General features: G+C 51.9%; 3 protein-coding genes across 3 annotated transcripts; all 3 read left to right on the plus strand.

Annotated features, from left to right (window-relative positions):
• The first annotated feature begins 41 nt into the window (after positions 1 to 41).
• QC761_401900 (uncharacterized protein) lies at positions 42 to 2,611 on the plus strand. The gene is made up of 2 exons (XM_062878479.1): positions 42 to 570; positions 631 to 2,611. Exons 1-2 carry the CDS (start codon positions 225 to 227, stop codon positions 2,520 to 2,522), a joined length of 2,238 nt encoding a protein of 745 aa, XP_062731929.1. The 5' UTR covers positions 42 to 224; the 3' UTR covers positions 2,523 to 2,611.
• Positions 2,612 to 3,626: 1,015 nt separating this feature from the next.
• Positions 3,627 to 6,643, plus strand: QC761_401910 (uncharacterized protein). Its single transcript, XM_062878480.1, has 2 exons — positions 3,627 to 4,728; positions 4,785 to 6,643. The coding sequence occupies exons 1-2, from the start codon at positions 4,075 to 4,077 to the stop codon at positions 6,450 to 6,452; spliced, it is 2,322 nt and encodes a 773-aa protein (XP_062731930.1). The 5' UTR covers positions 3,627 to 4,074; the 3' UTR covers positions 6,453 to 6,643.
• A 497-nt stretch (positions 6,644 to 7,140) lies between these two features.
• Positions 7,141 to 7,584, plus strand: QC761_401915 (uncharacterized protein; the record flags this gene model as incomplete). Its single annotated transcript, XM_062878481.1, has 1 exon — positions 7,141 to 7,584. The coding sequence occupies one exon, from the start codon at positions 7,141 to 7,143 to the stop codon at positions 7,582 to 7,584; it is 444 nt and encodes a 147-aa protein (XP_062731931.1).
• Between the last annotated feature and the right edge of the window lie 3,326 nt (positions 7,585 to 10,910).

Consider the following 10,910-nt stretch of genomic DNA (forward strand, 5'->3'; position numbering starts at 1 on the left):
TACAAGGCGATTGCTGAAGACGTGATAATCGACGAGGTAGCCCGATGAAGAAAAGGAAGATGTGTGGTTGAGCAAGGTGGCCCAAGCGCTGGTGCCTGAACACACTCAGGTCGGTTGAAGGGGCAGGACAGCAACACAGCCCCGTTTTTCTGTTCTGCCATATTGTCTCCCTGTTTATTTAGAGCCTCAACAGACACAACTTCTCTCATCAAATCATTGCCGTCATGTCATCAGTACCAGTCGGAAGCCTCTGTCAGTACTGCAAGGGCATCAATGTGGAAACTATCAGCCAACCTGGTGGACATGCACATGCCCATAGTCTGGCAGTTATTCAGCAGAGCGCCCAACAAGGCTGCGCGCTTTGCGGTTGGTTCATAACACTCACTTGGAGCAGAGAAATCGACAATGAAATGCGCGAAGTTGAACCGCCTACTTCTGCAGGAAGACAGTCCACAGATCGCTTCCATGTGCGACCCGTTGGGCCCGGATATCTTGGTCAAAGTCACATTTGTTTGACCGACGAGACAGGGGAGTATCAGACCACAGGCCTCGAGGTGTGTCGTCTTGAGGGTATGTGTCTGACGACCATGTTGTTCTTGAATGCAAACACAGTGCTGACCATGGCTACAGGTGACTTAGCTCCTGATGACTGTCCAATTCCAGTCTGCAGAGCCCTTTCAGACACTGCCTCACCAGAAACACAAGAAACAGCTCTGTCTTGGTTGAAGCAGTGTGAAGTCGAACATGACTGCAACAACTTGTCGATACCTGGGCCCAACAACACCTATGTTTTGCCCGGTCGATTGGTAGACCTGCGGTCGTTCACACCCACGACTCCGATCATACGATTGGTGGAAAGTTTTTCTCTTCCTGGAAATATTACCAACACGCCTGGCTTCTACAGCACACTCAGCTACTGCTGGGGCATCTCTCCCTTCTACAACACCACATCAGCCAACCTCACCTCCTCACTCACCCAGATCCCCTTCAACATCCTTCCTCAAACCTTCAAGGATGCGTTTTTGATCACCACGCAACTTGGCACTCCCTTCATCTGGATCGACGCCCTTTGTATCATCCAAAACTCTCTGCATGACTGGGAGATTGAGTCGGCCAAGATGCCCTACATTTACTCCCTTTCCAGGTTCTGCATCGCTGCTGATGCCACTGCCGTTGCTGAAGGCGGCTGCTTCAACAACCACAACCACTCCTCTCAGCATCCCCGTCGAAAGGAAGCCACACCTCTGATCATCCCATCCATACTTGCATCCACCTCGCAAATCAGTCGTCTGTATATCTACCCCCGGCATCACCACTCCACCAACTCCCAAGCCCCCATTTCCGACGCCCCCATCTCCACCAGAGGTTGGTGCTTCCAAGAGCGAATCCTTTCCCCTAGAACACTCCATTACACCGCGGGGCAACTCTACTGGGAATGCCGCCAGGACTTCAAGTCTGAGGACCTCATCACCAATACCCAAGGCCAGCCATGGGGCACCATGCCGGGCGCGCTTGCCCAACTATACGACCCTACGTTTCGCCCCGAGCACGTCGTGAGAACGTGGTACAAGTCTATCGTGGCGCCTTACAGCCGGAGGAGTCTGACGAAAGAAACTGATCGACTCCCTGCCATTGGAGGGGTGGCCAGGGTGTACGCTCACCTGCTCTCCCAAGCGGAGAACCGGATCAGGAACGCGGAGACACAAACCTGGGTTGAGGGGTGGGTGGAGCGTCTGAAGGTGAAGCAATATGATCTGGTCGAGAATAGCGCGTATATTGCCGGGATATGGGGTCATCAAATTGGTCATGGGCTAAGCTGGAGGAGAAGGAAGGGGACAAAGAAACCTGTGGCAGGGCATGAGCGGAAGAGGACCAACACGTTTAGCTGGGTATCTGTTGATGGGCCGGTGGAGCATTTCTATGGATATATTGAGGCGACCAGGCTGGTGAAGTGGAATGTGTCGCTGCTGAACCCTCTTGATCCCTTTGGTGGAGTGGGCGAGTGCGAGATCACGTTGGAGGGGAACGTTATCGAGGGGAAACTGGGGTATTATCATCATGGTGATGCTAATGCAGGAGAGTGGCGGGTGTTTGTCGATATACCACCGGACGGCGAGCTTGACCATGGGACAGTGGACATCGGTAGCGTGGACATTGACGAAGAAACAGATGAGTTGGCTGACGTCAAAGCTTCCAATGGGTTGGTAGTCCGGGATGTTTGGATCCTAGCAACCTCTATGCGCAACACACTAGACGTTTATGCTCTAGTGCTTGTACAAACTGTGGAGGACGATGGCAAGGTCAGATACCAGAGGTTGGGACTTTTGTGGATCAAGTCTCCGGGCCGGATGCCAGTGGCCGGCCGAGCTCCGAGACATACATATAGAGGGGTGACTTGCCGAAATACCTGTCCGCTGTGCTCTTCCATGGTCGACTCTCACGGGAAAGAGTTTCACTACAAGACGCTGGCGTTGTTGCAAATGAACCGTGACGAGGCTTTTCAGCAGATTGTCATTGTGTAGACTACTACCGCATATAGACAAAACTAAAGTGGTCGAGAGCCGTATTGACTATCTTGTACCTAGGTCATCTCATCCGGCTCAGATTGCCTTTATGTTGCTTGTAAGAAGAAAAGGTGACAGTCACTTGGGCATAGCCTGACAAGGAGCACTCATGCAGTTGTATCCAGCTTCCAAGCTGTGAACGCGATATGCAAAAAGATGCGAACAGAAGACAAGGCTACCTAGATACAATGCAACCCACCTTTTGACAAAGATACCCCACTCGGACTTATTCGCGTTCGGTCCGAGTGGCTGGAGCTGTCCTGTAATGCTACCAGACCCAGGTTCAGGAGTTCTTTATTCTGAATACTCAAGCCTGATATAGCTTCATTCGACAAACCTGTTGATCAGTTCAGTTGAGCGTTGCCATGATTTCCTTTTCCATGCAGTGTTGGGCGTAATCTGGCTTATCCTGCTCCATTTTCAAGCCCGCGAAGTCCTCCTCATGTATATGCACACCTCAGCAGCGGTTTTCTTCCGGGGGCTGAGCCAATGAACGACCACGCAATTTCCAAGTTCGGGTTAGTCCACCCATCACTCCCACCTCACCAATTTTGTGGCTGTCTGTGACCAGAAGAATATGGCAGAGTTCTCCACAAATTATTGGATTTTTGGCGATCTTTGTGACCTCTTCGCGCAAACACAGTCATTCGTGGCTGGCTGAAATAGATAACAAGAAGGTCGGGTATCTGAACGTGCGTCTCGGGCTCAAAACCTGAACCGACTGAGCGCGAAATGCGTGATGAACCACCTACCTACTGAAGCGAGGAAGAGAATGTGGACTTGAACGCCCAACCACAGCCCCACCATCCATCCTACCTTACCTACCCATCCCATATGTGGAACAAAGAACCCATTGCAGTAAAGCATCAATTGAAGTCTTATGAAAGAAAATCAGACTGTTCAAACAGCATGAAGTGTAGGTAGGAAAGTCGTCGCATATACACCGAGCACTGGGGAAGGCCGTAGGCCTTCGGGGTTCTCCCCAGGGCGCAGCATTACCCAGAAATCTATATCCCTTTTCATTCCACGTTGTGAGCCGCTAAGATGAGCTCTTCGTGCACATGGTGAGACCTAGACAGCTGAACCGCGAGCTCGGCAGGGCCTAGACCAAGGGGACCAACCCCACTTCTCCAGACCATGTATCAATATTTTGTTATCCATTGGGTGAAGGCCACGCTCGACAGAAGCTCCATTATCCGTTGAGGCCCAACGAGTGTCCTTTGACACCTCGGAATTTTCATGATCGAATTGGATTTCATAACAAGTTGGAGATTGTCCGCTGCACGGTTCGGTTTCAGATTGATAGGTATCTTTGATGGCCGGAAGCGGTACCTAGGTAGGTACTTAAAGGTATTAATACCCCGTGTTCTTTTTCTGGGTTTCTCCCTCTCTCCAAGGTAGCATGGCCTGACTATTTCTGCCTCATGAATTACCTTGAGCACACATTCCAAGCACAGGATCACCTTCACAGGATTCCCCTCACATACCCAATATCCAGTATTCAGCCGCCATGTCCCAACACTCTCATCCGCCCTCGACCAGCTCTTGGCACCGAAGCGTTGACGAGCGCCTCTGTCTCATTGCAGACGGGCTCTCCGATTACGATGACACCCCGAGAAACAGTCTCCCTACCAAAGATAGTATCCCTCTTGGACAGAAGCTTCCTGGTCTTGGTCCCCTTCTCAGAGACTATCTCAACCCAGACGTCACTGTTGAGTCAGCAGACTTCCACAAACGGCTGCTTCGTGTCTTTCGCGAATCCGAGTACGACTCTGCCTACGGGAAATGCTTGGAGCGACTGAATGCGGATGAAAGAGACCGCGTGGAAAAATTCGTCGCGGATGACAAGCCTCTCGAAGAGGTGTCCAATGGTTTCGACATGAGCGTCAGTCTGGGTGTTCGTGAGCACCTTCAAAACCTTACGGGGGTCCCTGGTTTCCAGGTTTCGTCCAGTGGAGTTCAAGCAGTGCGGTTTCCTGCAGCCACTGGGTCCAACGGCACCGAGAGCGTTCATCTAGAAGCCCGTTCTTTTACTCCAGTGGACGTTGATGGCCTTGCTGGAGACGACACTCTCGATGCCTTACACAAGAACGGCCGCCTCCACAACTTTATCCGGAAACTCAAGGATATGCTCTCTGGCCACAAAAAGGAGAGCAACGTCATAGTAGGCCTGCCTCTCTCACCTTGACAGATATACACAAGACTAACCATCGGTTCCAGGTCTACGAAAACGTGCCCTTCAAAAACTGGGGCATGGTCGTCGACTACATACCCCACTACACCTGCATCCCCTCCTCTGTCGCCGGTGTCCAGAACATTGTCAGATTTGCACGCGACCACGACATGTCTGTCCGCTGTGCGGGCTTCCGCCACTCTTGGGCGCCCATCTTTGGCCGCCAGGGGCAAATCACCATCTCTCTCCTCTCCCTGGAGGAGGCTACCAGAATTCCTAATTTCACCGCCATGTCCAAAGCCCTGCCGGAGTGGCTGTTTCGCAAGACCGAGCTGCAAACGGTGGAAGTAGTCTCTGGCACGCCACGAGTCAAAGGCAATGTGCTTGTCAGAATTGGCGCCAGCGCGACAAATGAGCAGCTGAGGCGGTGGTGCATCAAGAATAATAAGTACTCGTACCCGCTTAATGTGATTATGGTGGAGATGACGGTCGGGGGGACGAATGCACCTATTTGTCACGGGGCTGGGAGAAGACATCAGACTTTGAGCGACCTGGTCAGGAAGGTGGAATACGTCGACTGCAACGGGAAGCTTCAAACTGTCGATGACCCGAGACTTCTCCGGGCGGCGGCGGGGTGCTTTGGTCTCATGGGTGTGATAACCCATCTCACGCTGGAGTTTGAACCCATGAGCTACGCGCTGATGAAGCCGGAGAAGATCCCTGTGTTGAGGGCTGTTCCCCCGCCGGATGATATGGCTATGGATAAGATTCCCCCTGCTTTGAGACTGCCGAACTGGGCGCCGGAGCAGAGGGCGGCCGACATCAAGAGGTTTGAAGAGTTGGCGACGAATGGGTTCTACTCGGAGTGGTTCTGGTTTCCGTACTCGGATTTGTGCTGGGTTAACTGCTGGGATACGACTGCTGACCCATCAGGAACTAAGGATTATCCGTCGAATGCGCAGACGTTCTTCATGTTCATCAGCCAGTTCACGATGAATGTGCTGCAGAATGCAAAGATATTGAACGAGCTGGTCGAGAAGTTGCATATGGACGAGGCAGCGGTGACGCTCATCTCCAAAGCGGCAATGTTTACTCTTCCGGCTTGGGACGAGCCGGTCAAGACCTACCTGCCGGATGCGTTGCACTTCCAGAGAGGGATTCAAAACGTCAGGGTGTTGGATGTGGAGGTTGAGATTCCGCTTCAACCATCGGAAACTGATCCCTCGAAGCCTGACTATGCGGTTGTCAGAAGGGCGTGGTGGGATGCTATTCTGACCTGTTATGCCCACAGCAGTAAGGGGTGCCCCCAGAGGATGCCGCTTGAAATGAGGATCATGGGGGGCAGTGATATCGTCATGGCCCCTCAGAAGGGGAACAAGTTGGGAACGTGTGCCATTGAGGTGCTGACGCTGGAGGCGGCGAAGGAGTTCTGGGTGCCCTATGCGGAAGAGGTGGTTGGGAAGTGGTTGTCCTACTGTGATAGGGGAGGGAAGAAGATCAACACGAGACCTCACTGGGCAAAGCAGTGGGATGGGATCAATGTTGACGGGAAGCCCTGGGTGGAGAAGATGAAGGGAGAGGATTACAGGTTGGAAAAGGAGGAGTTTAAGGAGCTGTTGGCTGAGATTGGAAGGAAGCATGGCTGGTCATTGAAGGACTTGAAGAGCAGGTTTTCGAACGACTTTTTTGATGCCTTTTACTTTGATAACATCTAGAACTGGGGGGATGAAGACGCATGTAATGGAGGTTATTCATTTGCTTTGAAGGGCTGTCGCCCCTCGTCGTTCACCGCTTGCATTCTAGACTCGTTCGTACGCCCATCATCATGAAATGTCTAAAAGAGATCAAGTGAAGGGGCTGGAAGATCAGCCAGTTTCTCGTCCATTACCGCCTCGAGATCTCAAGCAATAAAAATGCAAAACAAGTGTACAAAAGATGATGATCAGGTTACTGCTAGCTGAGCCCTGCCTACACTATGCTGGCGGATTGGCTGACTCGTACAATCCACAATCCTAGTAGTCGTGAGGCATGATTGTGGTGGAAGTATGGAGCCGACGTCAGCACGATGGCGAATCGGGCAGTTGTAAACAGGCTAGAGGCCAAGGTGGGCATTCTTGCCATTTATCATCTCAGAATAGAGTGGGATCGCATTGAAGGTCCCTGAGCTGACATGATGACCAAAGTAAGAGCTAGCTATGATCGTCTTACACATCATCAAACCTCCGGCGAAGGTCCAGTTCCTATGAAGAGACCTGAATGGTCTTGAATGAATGATAAAACTATCGACAAAAGGTATATATACCTTCCCCCTCGCTCACTTTCCCTCCCATTTTTTGTCACCCTCAACCCATCAAACATCATCCTCTTGTCAAGTTCTGGCCGCAGCACGCGTAGTACTTGAAAATGGTCTCCTTCACCACCCTCTTCTCCGCCAGCCTTGGCCTCATTGCTCTTGCCAACCCCGTTGCCGCCCTCTGCAAGCCCGTTATCGGCATCCAGGTCTTCAGAGACGACTGGGCTTACACCATCCCCTGCGGCAGAAACGATTGTAACGCCCCCGAAACCACCATCACCATCTACCACAATGACCGCACGACCACCAGCAAGACATTCCCTGGTTCGATATCCTTTGGCTTCAAGGAGTCCCCCCAGGCCCAAGTGTACGAGTGGGACTTTTACGGCAAATACCGTGATGACCCCGGCCTGGGATTCCACGTTTATGGCACCAGATGCCCAACCTTGCCTAGCAACCAGGGCTTTGGATGCTTCGAACAGGCTTTGAAGATCGAGAGAGGATACCTTCCCAAGGCTACCTGGGCCAAGTTCAAGTGTGGCACGACCTGGTAATCGCACACGAAGATGCCTAATGGGGTGGTAATGGATGTAAGGATCCTCTTAATCGAGATGATTCTCGGCATTACGATCCGGGGGGTAGGGATATCAGCAACAATCCGGTCATAATTCAGGAAAGATATCGGGGTCATTGTTTACTTTGGGGATGGCTTTCAGGGGCTCAGGGGTTCAAACATCTTGTGTGTGCCGACCTGTCATGATCAATCATACATAGATACAACTCAAATCGGACAACACTGTCTGGAAACTTCCTTTCTACCCCGTAGTTTTGGCCTCACTGAAGGGCGCTGGAGGTGACCTACCCTCTGTTGCCATTAAATAAGTCATTCTATCCTCTTCAGGATTCGTCATCATGGATTCCTATCCCGCGTCCGCGTCTCGTATCCGCCATCCGGGCCAAGTGTTTCCCGCCTCTGTCATGTCACAATCGTTAGCGCCTCATGAGCATTGCTCCCCTGCCTCCATCACCAAATCTCATTGGGCGCCCCACGAATTCTCGGTGGCTTGACTAGCCCATCCTTCCCGACTCGACTCGATCAGGTTTCATTTGCTCGACTACCGTTACGATCCCTTTCACGACGGTCAACACCATGATGGCTTCTTTTTGTTGCATGAATCCCACCTTCTTCGCGCCCTTCCATGATCGCCACTAACCGCTCACTCATTGCTGTTCGTTACCAGCCTATCGGGACACCATTCATACTTTCTTTCCCCCTGGTTTGCTCTAGAGAATGCCGACCTGGTCGTGGGCGCAAAGACGGCGTGGACAGAACGGGGTGTTGCGCTCTTTGCGTGTGCCACTACCATGGTCGTACTAGCTGCCACAGCCGTCGTCCTTCGCTTCATTTCACGCGGCTATGTCCTTCGTAGGCTAGGCTTAACAGACTGTTGTATCCTTATCACGTTGCTCTTCTCCATCGCCAACACCGTCGGCGTTGCTATGCGTTGGTCCACCCTGGTTTTTTTTTCAGCACCAGTATTGACGCGTTCCAGACATCACCCACGGACTCGGTCGTCACCGAACAACCATCACCCGAGACCAAATCGAGGGCTACCGCTTCGTAAGACCCCCCTTTTCTCCACCATCAATCTCAAGCTTCATCACTACCCCCCTAAGTGGATGTACATCAACATCATCATCGGCGGAACAAGCCTCATCCTCACCAAAATCTCCATCCTCCTCCTCTTCCTCGACGTCTTCGTCATCGCCACAGCACGAAAAGTGACGTACCTTTTTCTTACACTTGTCATATGCGACAGCATCTACCTATTAACCTCCAAATCCTCTTCTGCATCCCCATCCACTCATTCTGGGAACTAGCCGCTTCGAAAGAGAGATGTGTCCCCTCAGACGCGAAATACTACGCCGACGCGGCGGTGAATATCGCGCTTGACTTTTCGATATTTTGCATCCCTATCCCTGTGGTTAGGGGGATGACTACCCTGCCGTGGAGGGAGAAGTTGTGGTTGTATTTGGCTTTTGCTCTGAGGGTTTTGTAAGTCTTACCGGGGGGTTGAACTGGGCGAGGTGGTTTGCTGACTGTTATGCAGTGTCTGCATTGTCTCTTGCATCCGCCTTCATTTTCTGTGGTATGTCGCCGAGTCACCGGACAAACCATTCGAGGGAACTCACATGGCGTATTGGTCTACCATTGCGATGAATGTGGCGATTATCCTGGCTAGTATACCCACGCTCAAGCCGTTGATGAGCAGGGTTTGTCCGTGGGTGTTGGGTTCGGCTGCGGTGCCGGATGGGACGCCTCAGGATTCCTACGCTGCGTTGTGGGAGGGGGAGTCTGGGGGGTGGTTCCCTGAGCTGAGGTACTTTGGGGAGAGGGATCCGGAGATGAGGATGGCGCCATGAGACTTTTTGTATTCATATTTATTGCTGCTGCGAGGGTACGGGATTGAAAAGCTGCATGATTGTTAAAGTATGTGGGGAACAGAACGACTTGAAATGGGACGGACATGGGCATGGGCTAGGGAATCTGAGATTGATGGAATGGGATGTAGGATCTGGACTGGGATTATATGAATTTTGCATGTTTGAACTAGATGTCTACAGGTAAGTAGATGTTGAAAGTTGATAGTACTACATGTACTCGCTGGCGGTGGAAAACAGGCCGACTCCCAAATCTGCATAGTTCATTTGTGATGCAGTGGAGGTGAGGCCATTTTCCGGAGTCCCGACACCATGCGGTCTTCATCTTAACTCAAAGCCAAGAAAGTCGTCAAGAAGAGCAGACAAGTCGCCATCTTGAAATCGAAAAAGGCATGGCTGGGAGCGTTTGACTTGGGGGCCGGGGTTTGGGCGAGTGAAACCGCTACACAAGCGAGTCAGCCACAACATCTTGCCTACGGTCCAATCCGCTCAGTACTCACCTGGAACCGTCACAAGCGGAGTGGCAAGAGACGTTGTCGTTGTTCCCAACTCCAATTTCTCCACACCCTGAGTAATAGCCACCATCTTATACCCCAACGCGATCCCATCCATGGCCGTTTTCGGCGTAGGCCCTGCATCTCCAACAGATGTCCACGTGCAATCAAGCCGGTTAAACGGAGACCCATCAGTATAAACCACCACAAGTCTATGAATGTCCCCGTTGTCTGGTTCCTTAATGCCGGATCCTAGAGGTGTGCAGGTCACATGGTGAGATGTTGGAGTACCCTTGTAAGTCAGATCGTGTGTCGCGGCCGCGCTGTAAAGGGTGTCGCCTTCTACAAACGTCGCGGTGCCGACTAGGAAGTCCGTTGGCGAGCGTGTTTCGGGGGGTGTTTGGACAGGGGTAACTGGGCAGTCTTTTTTTGCGCATGTGAGGAAGTATGTTGTTGTGCCGGATGTTTGGCCTATGACCGAGATGGCCGATCCGGGGAAGTCGAAGCCCCAGTCTAGGATGGGGACGGTGACGGGCTCCTGGGCATAGCATACCACCGAGAATAGGGCCAAGGAAAGGAGTTTGGACGCCGTCGCTGGGGAGATCTCATGAATGCATGGAAAACAGAAAAGAAAAGAAGAAGAAAAAGGAAGAGCATAACAGCAGCATAAGTAATCAATTAGTCTCTAAGTTGCTGTGGTTGTTCATGCAGATCTTGTTTGTGCGGATGGTAATCGTTTTGCACAAGTCCCAACGCTAAGCCTGTTTTGCAACTCGGCCCTGGCTTGTTCGAGAGGGGCAAAGAGCAGTCTGGACGCGGTTGAGGCTCATGATTTCGGGAGGCCTCTCACCTGGCATGCAAATATGATCTGAGAGATGAAAGACAGGCTCCAGTACACGAATAAGAGTTATGTACTATGTGCCATCACCTACCTTGGTCAAGTG

This window comes from Podospora bellae-mahoneyi, chromosome 4 (genome assembly GCF_035222275.1).
Source record: "Podospora bellae-mahoneyi strain CBS 112042 chromosome 4, whole genome shotgun sequence".
Classification (NCBI taxonomy): Eukaryota; Fungi; Ascomycota; class Sordariomycetes; order Sordariales; family Podosporaceae; genus Podospora; species Podospora bellae-mahoneyi.